This window comes from Pelobates fuscus, chromosome 9 (assembly GCF_036172605.1).
Source record: "Pelobates fuscus isolate aPelFus1 chromosome 9, aPelFus1.pri, whole genome shotgun sequence".
Lineage (NCBI taxonomy): Eukaryota > Metazoa > Chordata > Amphibia > Anura > Pelobatidae > Pelobates > Pelobates fuscus.
In genome coordinates this window covers 141,438,914-141,457,834 of record NC_086325.1, presented here as the reverse complement: position 1 = coordinate 141,457,834, position 18,921 = coordinate 141,438,914, and the positions used below count along the sequence as shown (strand labels likewise).

General features: G+C 48.5%; 1 protein-coding gene across 12 annotated transcripts in view; it reads left to right on the top strand.

The window, feature by feature from the left end:
* Positions 1 to 18,921, top strand: part of DNM1 (dynamin 1) — a 111,910-nt gene that overhangs the window by 46,022 nt on the left and 46,967 nt on the right. For 9 of the 12 annotated variants that reach the window (XM_063432595.1, XM_063432596.1, XM_063432599.1 and 6 more), the window contains exons 8-10: positions 2,185 to 2,320; positions 15,691 to 15,758; positions 17,159 to 17,297. In XM_063432595.1, the coding sequence (XP_063288665.1) occupies positions 2,185 to 2,320; positions 15,691 to 15,758; positions 17,159 to 17,297 (343 nt within the window). The remainder of the gene's footprint in view (positions 1 to 2,184; positions 2,321 to 15,690; positions 15,759 to 17,158; positions 17,298 to 18,921) is intronic. The other 3 variants (XM_063432600.1, XM_063432594.1, XM_063432589.1) reach the window with 1 other exon arrangement.

The window sequence follows — 18,921 nt, the reverse complement described above, 5'->3', positions numbered from 1 at the left end:
GATACCAGAAATATGGGAAGTCAAGCCAAGCCAAGATCAGTAACCAATAAACAGTATCAGGAACACGCTCTCGGATAACCAACAGGTTGGAAACCACGACAGGGCACTGAACCATTGCAGGTTTGGGTTTAAATAACTCAGGAAACCCTGCAAATGGCTGTTTTGGGTCCCATGACCCCAGAACGTGCATGCACGGCGAAAACGTGATGCCGTACACATGTTCACATAACTAGTGACGCCATTTTGGGCGGCGTTATTACATAGTGCCACCTTGCAGCGGCCAGCATCCTTTCTAACGCTGGACCTGGCCGCTGTATTGAGAACTGCACGGAGGGAGAGATTCTGGATGTAAGGTGAGTAACCTCTCCCTCCTTTAGTATGACCACACCGTTAAGATGCGGTCACATCGTGGTGCCGATCGGGCACTGCGATAGTGTGACCGTACTGATCTGGTGCGGTCACACTGAGGTGCCGATTAGGCACCATGACACAATGCATAGCAAGCTTGTTAGTTGTTTGGTGAGTTCACCTGGTAGATCTGCTTTGCGGCACAAATTCACAGCTCCCCTTCAGCCCCCAGCCCCACCAGGGGTCGTCTGTCGCAGACAGAGGATCCAGGGACTCTCACAGCTCTACTCTCTCCCTGGCGGAGGTAAACAGTGGGCTTGTCGCTGGACTTGCCTTGTGTTCTCCTGTTTGGGCGTGTGGTGTGACTTCACCTCACAGGGGTTCCGTAAGGCATGGGCAGTTGGTGAACTGCCCTGATCCGCCGCCATCTTGTGAGGTAGCCTTGGGTGTTCAGTACCACCTATTCTCCACACATTCAGTGAGGATCGGGATGATTCCCCCGGCCCCGACCCTGGGTGGGGTAACAGGACCGGCAAGCGTCACAGTATGCCGGCGTGTAATAGCTGGGAAGGAAGACAGGGCGGCATCCGTCCACTCCACTCCCCTACCGAGTAGGCCACAGCCTCCAAAACTTTGTGTGTCCCACAGGGGATCCAAAACTCCCGATCTTGGGGTCTGCTACCACAGCCATAGCCGTGTGTGCATTTCGTGGGTGCATTTTGAGCAAGGGAGCTGCTGATTGTTGTTTAAGAGGCCAGATTCCTCCGGAGCCTCTCCTGCATGCGACCGGTCAGCATGGCGGTCTGGCCCTGCGGCTGGTTCCTTTTAATATTTTTCCAAAACATGTGATAGATGCAAATACCAATAATACCTGAAAATATGCCAGGGGACAAATGCAGCGTTCATATATAAGCAGTGTAATTTTGGGCAGAAGGATATTGTAGAGCTAGAAAAAGTGCAGAGGTGAGCCACAAAATTAATAAGGGGGATGGAAAACACATAGTTTTGAAGAAGCACTAGAAGAAACTGCATTTGTTTTCTTCCCAGAAGGATATATGATAGTATTTTACAAATATATACAGGATCAGTCAAATCTGCTATGTGCTAACCTGTTCATTAACAGGAATATACAACAGGCAAAAGGTCACAAATTGAGACTGGAAGAAAGGCATTTTCACTTACAGCATAGCAAAAGATGTTCTATCCAGAAAGAACAATAAACATGTTGAATTATCTGCCCAAATAGGTTGTCTTATCATATCATGTAGATATTTTTTAAAAAGTCCTGGTTGATTATTTTGAAAACCAGAATATTCAAAGATATATTTAATATGTATGTGAACAGGTTGTTGATCCAAGGAGAAATCTGATTGCCATATTGAAATCAATGTGGATTTACTTTTGTGCCATAATTGGCCACTTCAAGTTGGATTGTTTGTCTTCTTTTGGATCACCAGCATATAAAGATGTGCAGAAAGTCCAGTTAGTGTGTTCATATTTGTCAGACATCCTAGGGCTGGTGTATAATACCGTGGCAAGTATGGCGGACACATTGAGAGTGGTACCCCTGGAGCTTGTCTCCTTTTAAACCAATTCATTCTTCATGGGGGTCCAAAGGAATTAATTAATCAATGAATTGATTTCCTTCCTGCAGCATATAAATTGTATGGACATCAGGACTTTTCGTGACCTGACTATTACAATTTTAAAGTGATACATGTGTCAAGGTGGATGAGGATACATCAATATTCACCCCTGTGCTGAGAAATTATTGTGTTCTAACCCTGTTTCAGGAACTGCTTTAAGTTATTCACCTTCCGTTCCCTTTCTCTTTAGGATGGTACAGCAGTTTGCCGTTGACTTTGAGAAGCGAATTGAAGGTTCCGGTGATCAGATTGATACTTATGAGCTGTCTGGGGGAGCCAGGATCAATCGAATCTTCCATGAGCGCTTCCCCTTTGAGCTGGTCAAGGTAAGGATGCATTTACTTAAAGAGAGACTTACTTACACAAGGCTAGAAAGCTGACATACTCACTAGTCTGTAACAAATGGCTTACTCAATGACCCCCCACCGCCACCCCATGTGACACAACCTTGTCAACTTATCCTGCAAAGTGCATTGCGTCATCCATCAGGTAGGTAATATTTAGTGTTCTGCTTATGTTTCCATGTAAAGACTGCAATACAATCAGATTAGAAAGCTCTATGGTTATTTTCGGATTTGTGTTCTGAATGTGAACTTTAGCTATATTGGCAAATATATTTTTTACAATTATTATTATTGGGCTATGGCTAATACAACAGGTTAAATGTGACATTTGTTAAACACATTTATAACTAGGCATGAATGACAAAACAGATAATAATTGACTGTGCATCTTAAATACATACACACATGTATTCACATACGTTATACACACGCGCATACTTCCTTTATTCCAATTGATTCATTCACACACATTGCATGCACACATATGGATTCATAGATATACATATATATTTGCATTTCTATACATATACATTTTACTCACATCATACAGCAGCCTTGACAGGTGTATAGTCGCCATTTGGGCAGTTGGAATCCAGGACAAACCACCCCCATAACCTAACCCAATAACACACGGACACTAAGTATTATGGGGAAATTTGTCCACAGCTTTATTAACCAATAATTATAATAATAATAATAATAATAATAATAATAATAATAATAACAATAATAAATTAACATATTTAACATGGGTCATTGCCCCCCATACTCCGCCCCCTCGCATCCTGTTCCTTCGGCTACCATACAAAAGGCAATGACCCCCATATAATAACACCTATACATATTTATAACATATTTATAACATACACCAACATTCCAAAGTGCCAACCAACCATTAACCACGGCAGGGGTATACCCGGATACCCCTGCCCCACCAGGTTCTGAGTCACCTCCAGGACTCGAAACCTCTCAACCACCGATGACCACAATCTGTTATTCCACCTCACGTTCATCCAGGGGAGCCTATTTCCTCTCCTTCGGCTCCCCGTCCCGCCGCTGTGAAAGAAACGGGTTAAATAAACACATAACAAACAAAGGGAGGGTGGGTGGGACAAACTCAACCGGGTAGAAAGTTAGAATGACTCACCTAAAATGGCTGCTCATTTAAATAGCCAATCCTACTTACCCATAATCCAACCCTTGCTTACTTCCTCCTAAGCCCGCCTCCTAACCCCCGTCAAGGCCTTTTTCCGCTTAGCTGCGCTCTAGCTACATGGGGCTACATGACAGGTGTATAGTCGCCATTTGGGCAGTCGGAATCCAGGACAAACCACCCCCATAACCTAACCCAATAACACACGGACACTAAGTATTATGGGGAAATTTGTCCACAGCTTTATTAACCAATAATTATAATAATAATAATTAATAACAATAATAAATTAACATATTTAACATGGGTCATTGCCCCCCATACTCCGCCCCCTCGCATCCTGTTCCTTCGGCTACCATACAAAAGGCAATGACCCCCATATAATAACACCTATACATATTTATAACATATTTATAACATACACCAACATTCCAAAGTGCCAACCAACCATTAACCACGGCAGGGGTATACCCGGATACCCCTGCCCCACCAGGTTCTGGGTCACCTCCAGGACTCGAAACCTCTCAACCACCGATGACCACAATCTGTTATTCCACCTCACGTTCATCCAGGGGAGCCTATTTCCTCTCCTTCGGCTCCCCGTCCCGCCACAAGCTCAGACCTTGACCCCTTAAGCTGTCTGAGCTCCGCCACCCCGAAGAAACAGAGCCATCCGGATACCATCCTGCCAACCCAAGTTGAGCAGGTCCAAACCAACCTCCGAGAGGTGAACACCATCCGAGCGGTAGTATCCTGGCAACCCTTCCTCCAGCTCAAGGTGCCTTACTACCACACCCCCAACCTTCCGCACAAAGCTTGCCATCAAGCTATTCACCTTCTTCCTGCACCTATCCATAGCTAACGGATCCCGAGCGTGCCGCCACCGGCGCCTCGGGACTATCTCCGACCACACCAACATGACCCCCGGAAGCAGGCCCCTCAACTTATTGATGTCCTGCTTCATCCACTTCACCAGCCGTCGTTGCGGCGTAAGGCCCAGGTCATTACCCCCAATATGCAGGACCAGTAAGTCTGGCGTGTATCCCGCCGCCAGCATCCCAAACAGTTTACCACAAACATCCCCCCAGCAGAAACCCCGATACCCAAAATAGGCGAACTGTCACTTGGCCCCTCGGAAAACCCAGCTGCTGGCCTTGCGCTCGAGCTGCGGCCCTCCTCTCGGCCCAGAAGACAAACGAATGGCCCACGATCCATGCCTCACGCCCTGGGGGGAAAAACAAATGATGAGGGAAGTCCGACAGAGACCCCCACCCCACAAATAACACAGAGAACCGTTACCGTACAGCCAGTTACAAGTCGCTCATCCCCAACATATATACAGTATTTTTTTTTTTTTTTTTTTGCATAAAACGGTCCCCAAACTCATTATTCCAACAGACCCAATCGGACATAGGAACGGAATCTCACTGATTCCCACCTCCCGATCCGTTTCACCACCTCGTCCCCCAATCCCAACCGAGCCGCCTCCGTGGCAGCCCCAATACGGAACGAGTGCGTTCCAAATCGTTCAGCATGAAACCCTAACTTGCCCAAGCCCAACCGAAAAACTTTCGTGAACTGAAACCGAGAGAGGGAGGATCCGTCGGCATGCACCAACAAGGAACCCCCCATCACTGGCCTCCGTGCCAGGTATTCTGCCATAGCAGCCAACGGGCACAAAGCCGAGCCCGGCAAGGCCCCCAGTGCCACGTCCCGGCCCACGCCGCGGACATCCGTTTTGGAGCTGCCAAGGTGCACCACCACCTTCCCATCCAAGACACGAACCCCCGAAAATTGCAAGCCCCCCTGCACCATCTTATTAGCGCTCACCAATTCCCCAATTCGGAATGCCCCAAAAAACGCCAAAATAAACGCCACCTTGAACAGAGAAGCCTCGAACCCATCGAAACAGATTTCAGGCAACAAACCCACCAAATCCCCCAGTAGTCGAACCGACACCGGGCGCCTGGTATCCGGCGACCTGCGTCCCCTGCGATAGCCCTTCAGGGCCTGCCTGATAATGAAGGTCTTAGTAAAGTCCTCCTTCCCATGCCATCTGAACCAAAACGCCATCGCCGCCATGGACCTGTCCACCATGGCAGGCGACGCCCTCTTTGCCAGCAACTGACAAGTGTACCACAGGAAAGCATCCCGCAGGGCCTCCCCGCTGTCCATGGCCAGCCCGTCCAGCGACCGCTCCCACAGGCCCCAAACCTTACTGTACGAGGCCCAAGTGGCCGGTGCCAGAGAAGCCTTCACAAGTCCTCCAAGCAGGATGTTCCCAGCTGCCAAATCTCGTCCGGGCAAGCCTGCCCGTCCTTCGAAGCCCCCGGCGCCACCAGCCAGAATCGGGACCACTGAAAACGAGACAGAGCGTCAGCCACCTCATTCAAATAACCGGGAACATGCCGCGCGCGAAAAACAACATTCCGAGACATACACAGCAACACCAATCGCCTAAGCAGCCTAACCACCGGCCTCGAGGCCGCAGACTGACGATTCACCGCGTGAACCACCGCCATGTTATCCGAGAAAAAGACCACTTTCCGATTACGCAGCCTGTCGCCCCATAGTGCCATCGCAACCACTAACGGGAATAATTCAAGGAAAGCCAAGTTGCGCATAAGAGGGCTCGAACCCCAAGAGTCCGGCCACCTCTCCGCACACCAACAGCCCCCAAAGTATGCCCCAAAACCCACACTGCCCGAAGCATCCGTGAAAAGCTCAAGCTCGGCCGACGACTGGCCCTCCTGCCTGAACAACACTGTCCCATTAAAATCCCGCAAGAAGGCTTTCCAAATGCCCAAATCCTCCTTCATGGCCGCCGACACCCTGATGAAATGGTGCGGAGACCGAACCCCCGCAATAGCAGCCGACAGGCTGCGACTGAAAACCCGGCCCATCGGGATTACCCGACACGCAAAATTGAGCAGCCCAATCAAGTAACCTTGCGCGCCCCCGCTACAGCGGCCACCGCCCCTCGAAGCCTGTCCAGCTTATCCCGAGGCAGCCTGCATTCACCCAACCCAGAGTCAATCTCCAGACCCAGGAAACTCAGACACGTGGTCGGGCCTTCAGTTTTATCCGCCGCCAGCGGAACCCCGAAGTGGCCCGCCACCCACTCAACCGTCCGCAGTAGGCGCAGGCATTCCAAGGAATCAGCCGGCCCCACGCACAGAAAATCATCTAAATAATGTACAATAAAACGATTCCCTGCTTCCACCCGTACCACCCATTCGAGAAAAGTGCTAAATTTCTCAAAATAGGAGCACGAGATGGAACAACCCATGGGCAGGCACAAGTCCACGAAGTAGTCCCCTTCGAAGAAACACCCCAGCAGGTGATGACAGTCCCGGTGGACCGGCAGCAGTCGAAACGCGGCCTCAATATCCACCTGTCAGGGTACCTGTGGTCTCTACCTCCGAAAGAGGTAGAGACTTAGCTGTTCCTCCATCCAGACGGTCTGATGGCTCCCTTCCCCGCGGTCTATCCGGTCATGCTAGGCCGGCCGCGAGGGAGTGACTGCCTTTTACAGCATCTAGGCAGGAAGTAGTCATCAGGACACTCCCCCGGAACAACCTGTCAGTCAATGGCTGCAGGACCAATCAGGACGTCTTGGGGGCGTGGTTACTGCTCTGAACAGGGTATTTAACAGAGCTTCTTTCATTAGCTCATTGCCCTGTCGTGGTTCTAGCTTGTTCTAGTAACTCAGTGCTTGTGTATTCTATTATCCCTTTTGGTTTTGACCCGGTTTGTTTACCTTACTCTGCTTATCTCTGTTACCCTTGATTCGGCTTGTCTCTCGCTTACCTGTCTTCTGTTACCCTCGACCTCGGCTTGTCTTTGACCATTCTATACTGTACTACTTACGTTAGTCCGGCCATTCTAAGGTCCGGTATACGTATCTGGCTACTGTTTGTACTCTGCGTGTTGGATCCCTGTCCCGATCCTGACATTACGACAGGGCCAATGGATCCTGCAAGTACAAACAGTCAGCTGGCTGCTCCTGATCCTAGGTTTGAGGCCATGGATCACAGAATGGATCAGATGGCGCTTGCGCTACAGGCTCTATTAGCTTGTGCCAATAAACCACCTGAGGAGATACGTAATACCCCTGTTTCTCCTGTCGGTTCAGGTCTAGAGGTAGCCACAGTGGGTGCTTCTTCTCACATTACCCCCCCAGCACGCTATGGTGGGGCTCCTGAGAAGTGTCGTGGTTTTTTAAACCAAATTAGTATCCACTTTGAATTGCAACCTCGCTCTTATCCTACAGATAGGGCAAAAGTAGGATTTATTATCACCCTACTCATTGAGAAAGCTCTGAGATGGGCCAACCCACTATGGGAGAACGATAATCCATTAGTTTATAACTATAACGCATTTGTAGCTGCTTTTAGAAGAACATTTGACCCTCCAGGTAGAAAGGTTAATGCAGCCAGATTACTGTTGCGCCTGAGACAGGAGAACCGAACACTGGTGGATTATGCACTAGAGTTCAGGTCTCTGGCGGCAGAAATCAAGTGGAATGAGCAGGCGTATATGGATGTATTTTTGAATGGCCTATCTGATGTAATCCTTGATGAGGTTGCTACCAGAGAACTCCCTGAGAATTTAGAGGATTTAATTTCGTTCATCTCTCGTATAGATGAACGTCTAAGAGAGAGACAGAACACTCGAGAGGGGAACCAGAGACCTTCTTTTAGGTTAGCTCCTGCTCTTCCAAGTCCTGACTCCACGATATCTTTGCTTACTGAACCTATGCAGATAGGGTATACCCGCCTCTCTGAGGAGGAAAGACAGCACAGGAGAAGAGAGGGTTTGTGTATGTATTGTGGAGCCAAGGGTCATTTACTCTCGAACTGTTCTAACCGCCCGGGAAACGCTCGCACCTAAGTCTCTCTAGAGGACAGGCCTTGGGTGTTTCTATTTTGTCCTCTACTCCTGATTATAAAGATCACAGGCTTCTGCTACCAGTTTCCTTAACTTGGGGGAAGGAAGTAGTAAGGGCTATGGCATTGATAGATTCCGGTGCTGCTGAGAATTTTATCGACCAAGCCTTTGCTAGTAAGAACAATTTCCCATCCCAGCTAAGGGAGACACCTTTGGCCGTTGAGGCCATAGATGGTAGACCACTACTAGACCCTGTTATCTTTCGTGAGACCATACCCATTAATTTAAATGTGGGTATCCTACACGTGGAGAATTTATCTCTTCTGCTCATTTCGTCTCCTTCCGTTCCCATAGTTCTGGGGTACCCATGGTTGAAAAAACATAACCCTATTATCGATTGGGAGTTAGGAGAGATACTCTCGTGGGGCCAGGGCTGCCAGGATCGGTGTTTGTGCAAGGTTTCTCCATTAGCTAATATTAACATACCGGAGAATCCTACTCAGTCCACAGAAAGACAAATACCAGACCTTTACCTAGACTTAAGGGCAGTGTTTGACAAGAAGAATGCTGATTCTTTGCCTCCACACAGGTCATTTGACTGTAAGATTAAGCTTCTACCCGGCACTATGCCTCCGAGGGGCCATGTATATCCTTTGTCTGTTCAGGAAAACTCGGTTCTAGAGGAGTATATTCGGGAGAATTTAGAAAAGGGATTCATCAGGAGGTCTTCTTCTCCGGCCGGGGCTGGGTTCTTTTTCATTAAGAAGAAGGATGGCACGCTGAGACCTTGTATCGATTACCGAGGCTTGAATAAAATAACTGTCAGAAATGCCTATCCTATCCCACTGATTACCGAGTTATTTGATCGTCTTAAGGGCTCCAAAATCTTCACCAAGTTAGATCTCAGAGGGGCTTACAATTTGGTGAGAATCCAGCAAGGTCACGAGTGGATGACGGCATTCAATACCCGGTATGGCCATTACGAATACACTGTTATGCCATTTGGACTATGCAATGCTCCTGCAGTATTTCAAGATTTGATTAATGAGGTACTTAGGGAGTTTCAGCATGATTGTGTTATTGTTTACCTGGACGACATACTAATACACTCTAAGGAGATTGAGACGCACCATAGACAGGTCAGAAAGGTATTACACAAGCTGCTGCAACATGGTCTATATTGCAAATTGGAGAAGTGCAGTTTTGATCAGTCTCAGGTAGACTTTCTTGGATACGTGATTTCTGGGGAGGGTTTTAAAATGGATCCTGTAAAACTTCAATCTATTTTAGACTGGCCCTTGCCCAAAGGACTCAAGGCTATCCAAAGGTTTATTGGTTTTTCCAACTACTATAGGCGCTTCATTAAAGGATACTCCTCTATCATTGCGCCTATTACCAATATGACCAAACAAGGGGCTGATACTAAGTTCTGGTCTAAGGAAGCTCTGGGTGCTTTCAAGACTCTCAAGGAACTTTTTGCCTCGGCTCCCATTCTAGTCCATCCTGATACGACTCTGCCTTTCTTGCTCGAGGTCGATGCCTCTGAGACAGCAGTTGGGGCTGTTCTGTCTCAAAGGTTAGGGGTGGATAAACCGTTACACCCTTGTGGTTTCTTCTCTAAGAAATTTTCTGGGCCTGAGAGCAGATATGACATCGGGGAAAGGGAACTGTTAGCAGTCATTAAAGCCTTAAAGGAGTGGAGACATTTGTTGGAGGGGACCCTACACCCTATTACGATTTTGACGGACCACAAAAACTTGTCCTATATTGGGGAGGCTAAGCGCTTATCCTCTAGACAAGCTCGTTGGTCCTTATTCCTGACTCACTTCAATTATGTACTGACTTACAGACCTGGTTCTAAAAACTCTAAAGCCGATGCATTATCTCGCCAATATGAACCTTCTACTGTACCTGAACCAGTTCTTTCTTCTATAGTTCCGAAATGCAATATCATTGCTAATACGAATCTCAGGATTCATTCTCCATTACTGGCCGAGATCATTAAGTTGCAACATCTAGCACCTAAACAGACTCCTGCGGGCCGTCATTTCGTTCCTCCTGCTCTTCAACTGGAACTTTTACAGTGTTTACATAATAGCAAGATGGCGGGACATCCTGGTATCCGCAAAACTTACGCGTTGATCTCTAAGGACTTCTGGTGGCCTGCTTTACGGAGGGACATTGAGGAGTTCATCGCTGCATGTGAAGTTTGTACTAAAACCAAACAACCCCATACGCTTCCATGTGGATTCCTGCAACCCTTGGAGGTTCCAGAAAAACCATGGTCCTGTTTGGCCATGGACTTTATTGTCGATCTACCTATCTCTAAAAGACAGACTGTTATCCTCACCGTGGTTGACAGGTTTACTAAGATGGCACACTTCATTCCCCTGCCTAAACTCCCGTCTTCTCCCGAATTGGCAGAGATATTCGCTAAGGAGATTTTTCGCCTACATGGGATACCCTCTCAAATTGTATCGGACAGAGGCTCCCAATTTGTTTCCCGCTTTTGGAGGTCCTTCTGCTCTCAACTTGGTATTAAATTAAACTTTTCTTCTGCCTATCATCCTCAGTCTAACGGAGCTGCTGAACGTACCAACCAGAAAATTGAACAATATTTACGATGCTTTGTTTCTGAACACCAGGATGATTGGGTCGGTTTGATTCCTTGGGCGGAGTTTGCACACAACAATCTCGTTTGCGATTCTACTCATTCAAGCCCCTTCTTCATGAATTATGGTTTTCATCCGTCTATTCTTCCTTCGGATTCCCCTTCCCAGGGGGTGCCGTCGGTTGATGTTCATGTTGCCAATTTGAGGAAGTTGTGGGATCAAACTCGACAAATCCTTGTGCACAACTCTATGTTGGTCAAGAAACACGCTGATAAACGTAGAAGGGCGGCTCCGGTCTTTGTTCCAGGTGATAGGGTATGGCTGAGCACGAGGAACATCCGTTTAAAAGTGCCCTCCATGAAGTTCGCTCCTCGTTATATTGGACCCTACAGGGTGCTGACCCGTATCAATCCAGTTGCGTATCGTTTAGCTCTTCCTAATACCTTACGCATTCCGAACTCGTTTCACGTTTCATTGCTGAAACCACTCATATGTAACAGATTTTCCTCCACAATAGCCCCTCCTCGCCCCGTTCAGGTGGAGGGTCAGGAGGAGTATGAGGTTAACTCTATTATTGATTCTCGAATCTCCCGGGGGAGAGTACAATATCTGGTTGATTGGAAGGGATATGGTCCTGAGGAGAGGAGTTGGGTACCTCAGGAGGATGTTCATGCTCCCCGTCTCCGCAGGGCGTATCACTCTCGCTTCCCATCTCGTCCCGGTTCATTCCGCCCGGTGGGCGTATCTGAGAGGGGGGGTACTGTCAGGGTACCTGTGGTCTCTACCTCCGAAAGAGGTAGAGACTTAGCTGTTCCTCCATCCAGACGGTCTGATGGCTCCCTTCCCCGCGGTCTATCCGGTCATGCTAGGCCGGCCGCGAGGGAGTGACTGCCTTTTACAGCATCTAGGCAGGAAGTAGTCATCAGGACACTCCCCCGGAACAACCTGTCAGTCAATGGCTGCAGGACCAATCAGGACGTCTTGGGGGCGTGGTTACTGCTCTGAACAGGGTATTTAACAGAGCTTCTTTCATTAGCTCATTGCCCTGTCGTGGTTCTAGCTTGTTCTAGTCACTCAGTGCTTGTGTATTCTATTATCCCTTTTGGTTTTGACCCGGCTTGTTTACCTTACTCTGCTTATCTCTGTTACCCTTGATTCGGCTTGTCTCTCGCTTACCTGTCTTCTGTTACCCTCGACCTCGGCTTGTCTTTGACCATTCTATACTGTACTACTTACGTTAGTCCGGCCATTCTAAGGTCCGGTATACGTATCTGGCTACTGTTTGTACTCTGCGTGTTGGATCCCTGTCCCGATCCTGACACCACCTTCGCCATCAGAGCCCCACGCCCGGCCCGCCGGACCAAATCGACCGCCCGGTCGAAAGACGCATAAGACACCGAGCACAAGTCCTTATGAATACCGTCATTCACCGACTCACCCTTCGGGTACGAGAGATGATGAATGAGCCTAAATTTACCCGGCTCCTTTTTGGGAACCACCCCGAGTGGGGAAATCCGCAGGCCTTCCAGCGGAGGCACTGTGAATGGGCCCGCCATGCGGCCGAGCCCGACTTCCTTGCCCAGCTTCTCCCTAACCACGTCCGGGAAGTCAGCCACAGACTTCAGGTTGCGCAGCCTTCCCGATCCCCCCTCCCGCTCCTGAAACGGAATGAAAAACCCCTTCTCAAAACCCGCCCGGAGCATAGCGGCATCCGCCCTGTTAACGTAGCGGCTTAGCCATGGCTCCATCGCGCTTAGCCTCACTGGGGTTAAGCCCAGGGGAAGCGGATGCTCCCCCTCCGCCGGCCGCGGCCGCAGCACCGGCGCCACCGGACTTCCCTTTCTTGAAGCAGCGGTTGAGCCCATGAGCGCCTCCGCAGCCGGAGCACTCGTGCTTGAAGCGACAGGCGGTCCCCCATTTGCATTGGCCCTCATTATAGAGCCAACATAAGCCCTTTGGTAAGGCGGCCGACGAGGCGGACTGCCCCCTAGCGCCGGCCGAGTTCTGAAAGGGCTGCGCCTTTTGCGCCATCATTAACTTCATCCAGAGCGGCAGGTCCATTTGGTCCCACCGCATCCCCGGGTTAGCCGCCAGCCGCTGCCTAAACTGCTCATCGTACCGCCACCACGCCAACCCTCCGTAAGTCCGATACGCTTCCCAAATGCCATCCAAATAACAAAACAGCGAGGAGCATAACCCCGGCGATTTCTCGCCGAGCACGCTAGCCAGCACGCAAAAGGCCCTCAGCCAATTCCCGAAGGATTTCGGAATCTTGCGATACCGCTTCCTTTTCTCCTCCTCCTCCTTCTTCTCGTCCTTCTTATCCTCCTCCTTGAGGTCTATAAAGTCCTCCAAGGGGAGGAGGGAGAAGATCTCACAAAACTCCCCCTTCCATATTTTATCCTTCACTTCCTGCTTCAAATGGACCCCCAACGGGCCCGCAAACGACACATACGCGTGCTGTCTAGCCGCGTCGGGAATGCCCCCTGTCAACTCAGCCCTCTCGCTCCCAATCTCCCCTACTTCCTGCGGCAACACCATATCCCCGCCCGAACTAGGCCCTGTGGAGTTCCCAACCCGAGAGCCCGTAGCCCCAATGCCCGGAGCCCACACCTGACCAATGCCGCTAGTGTCACCCCCCGCCCCCAATGAGTGGAGTAGTGCCTGAAGTGTGGTAATTAATGCGTTAGAGTGTAGTGACCCACTGGACTCACCGGCCAAGCCCCCCGAAACCGGGACGGCGGGGGCTGCAGTGCGGATCGCCCGACATCCAGGAAGAGGAACTTCCGCTGCTGTCTCGCCGACCGGGGAGCCCACCCGGTGACCAGCCTGCGAGGAGGCGGAACGGCTCCGAGACCTAGGACAAGGAGAAGAAGTCCTGGGAAGGGTGTAACGGACATCAATACCCCTCCCGTCACGACCCCGGGAGCGCCTGCTCTGTACCGAAGCCTCCCGCTGACCTCTACCGCCACGTGGCACCCTGGAACCCCTGGGGCTACGACTCCTCTCGTCTCTACTAGTAGGCCGCCCCTGCCGACCATACCTAGGGGCTGCCGCACATTCCCCTGCCGAGCTGTCCGAGGGGGAGCAGTGCCGACCCGACCTCCCCCGCGCCTCCCGGGACCCCTGCGACCTAACGGGTGATGGACTATCGCTACCACTCTCAGAATCCGGGCCCCCCCGCCGCCCGACCACTACCGAGGATCCCGGTCCCCGACCTCCTGCATTCTTCCGACTGACCGCTACCGTAACCCCTTTTCCTGCGCCTATTCCCCCCGCCCCTTTACCCCTACCCCCCTTCTGACTAGACCCCGACAGCCCGGACCTACCCACCACCCCTACGGGGGACCCGCTATCTGACCTGGCCACCTCTCTAGACCCCCCCCGCCCCTAGAACTCACACCTTTCGATCTACGTTTGCGCTTAGGGGCCCCGGGACCCTCCCCCCTTAGGACTAAGGCCTGGGCACCCCCCACTGGCCTACTCCCACCTCTCTCCGTGGCAGAGCTCCCCTTAACAACCTTCCCGCCAAGAGGGCCCCGGCCGGAGCCCCCTGCACTTGCCTGCTGCCTCCCAGGCCGGTCATGCGGTCTCCCGGATCCGGCCTCGTCATCCTCGGTACTCTCCGATGGGGGGGAAGCCCGCCCGGACCTCCCCTCCGTGGGTCTTGCAACGCCAGGGGGCCGCCCGGCCACTTCCGACCCGACAGCAGCAGCGCCCCCGTCCGCGACATCCTTCTGCCTCCGAGTGCTCGTCCGAGGCTCCGTCCGCACGCGGGGAGGCAAGGCCTCGACCACGCGGCTCCCGGGCCTGCTGCCGGTCGCAACCGGAACCCCACTGTTTCCGGGGACAACTTCACCGGGCCCCGTGCCCGGGCTCAGCCTCCTCGGGGGCCTCCGGGCCCTGACCGGCCTCCCGCCATCGCCGTCCCGATCCGCCGCCTCCGCCAGGGCAGGGCCGAGCTGTGCCCGTAGCCAGTCCGCACCCTGATGCCGTGCCGCCGAACTGATCCCCTCCAGCAATCGCTCCACGTCGTCCATTGGTCCTGCAGAGGAGACAAAGAAAAATCCAACCGAGCAAAGTCCGCGCACACCGAGGTGAACACAAACTCAACCGGGTAGAAAGTTAGAATGACTCACCTAAAATGGCTGCTCATTTAAATAGCCAATCCTACTTACCCATAATCCAACCCTTGCTTACTTCCTCCTAAGCCCGCCTCCTAACCCCTGTCAAGGCCTTTTTCCGCTTAGCTGCGCTCTAGCTACATGGGGCTACATTACATCCACATGCATTACCACAGAATACATTCATACATACCTAACCATTCACACACATAACATGCATATTTGTAAGATGCTTGTATAAGAAGGGAGTCATAAAGTGTATGTGATACCATTCCCATTCCAGTTAAATCAATTTATTGTCAGAATCCATCAGCAGTTCAGAGGTTAAGTCTATGAAGAGGTTACCAAGATCAATGCTTATTTTATACCAAGTTTAGCTGACCTTTACCCGACTAGCGAAGTCTAAAGGAACTCAACCCAACTTCACTGGGCAAGATCTTGGTGTAGATGTATTGTAGATTGCTATATATAAGTGAATGTTGTTGTGCGCTTTAGATAATTAAATAAAATCCTACAAGTCCATCTAATTCCATTTAGCATTCTGTGACTAACTAATTTGTTTTTTAAATACAGATGGAATTTGATGAGAAAGAGCTGAGAAGAGAGATCAGTTACGCCATCAAGAACATTCATGGCATCAGGCATGTATAATGTGTGTGAAAGTAGACATGTATGTGTAACAAGGACAACCCCTGACTCTAGATAGTGACTTTCCCTTTGTAACCTCTTTAATTCCGACAGAAGATACTTCTCACAAATCTGATTGGCTGATATTATGATAGCATTGCATTTACCTACTATAGCTATCCTTTAGGTTTCTAGCTGTTGATAAACTACACCCATTGACTGGCTGATCATTCTCAAAGTTGTAGTTCAACCACAGCTGGCAAACTGATGGCACTTTGCCTATTCCTACACTAACCCTTCCTAGACCCTTAGGCGCAGCCACTGGGGGAATAAGGCAGCTGTTTTTCATTAAACATCCAAATAAAGTTCACTGGCAGCCAGCCGCATGAGTTCCATAATAGTTCTCAGCTCGGCAACTGCACTTTTATGTTTTTTTTTGTTTGTTTTTTTAACTTGAAATAAAAATGACTGTGCTTTTGCAATACATAGCATATATGAAATATTGCTGCGGGGTAAATAACTCTCATTTCTAAGGGTTACTCTAATTATACAGACAGATAAAGAAAGTGAATTAATAATTCTCTAGATAGTACCTGGAATTGTTTGGTTTTGGAAGTTTTTTTCCCCACTAAAGAGACAGTATACCACATTTAATGGTCCCACTTGTGAGTTATTATATTCTATCAAAAACAGACAAATACCTGCAAACTAACCTATTATATAGGATCTTCAGCAGGGTCAAGCTGTATTGGCGGACCTTGCCATTGGCAAAATCCCTAGTGGATAACATTTAGCAGAATAGCTTAGTATTCACCGTCAAGCCAGGTGACCTGGTACACTTTGTTTAAATCCAGTAACCTGTTTTACAGCATACCCTCATGCTAATCCACAAATCCTAATATACTATAGTGTAGATTTTGTACTTGGGACAAAACACTTATTGATAAGGCACTAGGCATTACCTAACCAGTGAATGAGATGCCACTAATATGGCTTGCCAAAACAAATGTAGCATACAACCAAGCCAAACGTACAGCTTGTTTATTTGCATGGCTGTGATAGGAGAAGGAATACAATAATGTCTAATGTCCGTTGGGAAAGTGATGGGGTAGTTGAAGCCGTGAATATGACCTATGTCTTCTGACTTGTGTTTAATAGTTATTTACTATTATAATTTATTGATTCAGGTACCAGACATCAGTAAAATCAATTTATTAATTTAAATTTATAAATATATAGAGAGCTGCATCACAAGGTCATGTTGAGGATTCACTTTGTAGTCAAACTGCCTTGTGGCTACCAGTGGCACTGCCTTATTAGTCAGTTATAAATTCTGCAAGAATTCCCTTCCTGCACATCTGGTGGGTAACTCTTTGTTTTACTTATTACCTGCCTTACCTCATCGGGTATTTAGAACTGGACTCTTCACCCCCGACATGGCCTTCGAAACCATTGTGAAGAAGCAAGTGAAGAAGATCAAAGAGCCGTGCTTGAAATGCGTCGACATGGTCATTTCCGAATTAATCAGTACCGTTAGACAGTGCACCAAGAAGGTAACCCTTCTGGACTCAGGAATGAAAACCATTGCCAAGCTTGTGTGATTTCCACAAATCTCAGCATGAATTTACCACAGATCCCAGAGTATGCAGCCAATCAGAAACCAGGACGCATGCCCATTCTCTTAACAAAAAATGGTCTGGAGTTCCTGTCTTCCTAGGAGAAGAGAATCTGATTGGCTGAGCTACTTCGGTCTGAGCATGCCCAACGTTTGTGTTAGCCTAGTGCATGTTTTGAATGCCATGTGCCAAGGACGAAAAAGCCAACAGTAACTTTACGTATGTAAGAATGTGTGAAGATATGTATGTAACAAATATTAGTCCGTAAAATAGGTTTGTTAGTTATTCTTATTACCTAATTAGAGTTTCCACTCCTTGTTTGCATCTGTAGTGGAGGCATTTTACATTGGAACTGATGTTAGGTCAATATATTTACTATGGGCAATTGGGCATATGATGGTACTCTTTTTAAGTCACTGATGTTCTTCCTTTCCTTATATCCTCACTTCGTCAAAGCTACATTATCCTCTAAGCTACGTATGCCCTCTTTATTATCCTATATCCTACAATATTGTGGTCTCTCCCATCTTTGTCTATCATCACTCTCCCCTATCCCTAAATAGGCAGAGAGAATTCCAAGCATATGTACAAGTAGTCTGTAACAGTACATTTTCTCTTGCTTTCAATGGAGATAAAATGTCATCATATAAGAGGGTGAAGAGGTACATTAGCATATGGATCAAGTCACTTGACTTGCATCCTTCCTTTGCACATTACATGGTATATTTATTCAGGTTACCAGTTTCCAATATTTCAGTAGTTGAACATTTTGAAGTGCAATGCTTCAGTTATTCAACATAATCTGAATTTCTGAAAAATAATGAAAAACACATATCATGGCAGTATTTTGTTTTGTTAACTAGTAATACCGAGGATGGATTTTGTTGGGCCAAATCCAAGTATGACATCAGATTTGTTTAGCTCGTTGCTATTAGGTAACATACGGAAGACTTTCTTAGAAAAAGATAAACTTGAACTAAGCCTGTTTGTTTCCTGCGCTTGTAATTGGAGTCATGTGATATAGATAGAAGCGACAGTCCGCAACACAGAATTGTCTCTCCAGTCTTCCTGCCTTCCATGCTTGTTATATAACATAGATAGGAGCTGCATTATGCAACATCATGTCTCAGTAAACAACATGGCGAGTCGGTATACAACATGGCTAGTGTTCTATGCATTTAGCCAAGTTCTCTCAAGTTCTTCATGATATGGTTTGGATATGCAGTCTTCTCTTGAGATGTCCATGTGACAGACAAACGTTGCAGTCTACAAAACAGCAATTCTTAATATCCTCTTCAGTTCTCCCACTTCTCTTGCTTGCTATATCAAATCGATAGAAGCTGCATTTGCAAAAGAATAGATCTTCTCCAAGTCTGCAAGATCCAAATGCTGATTATGTGTTGTTGTAATAAACTTAAAATCGGCAATATAGCCTTCTTTCTTGTCTGCTGCTTCACGGTATCATCCTCAGTCTTCTCAAACTTGTGTTACGGTGTAGATACTAGCTGCAGATGTCAAATAATAACAGAAGCTTAATTCTTCTGAAAAACACCAGTAGTCT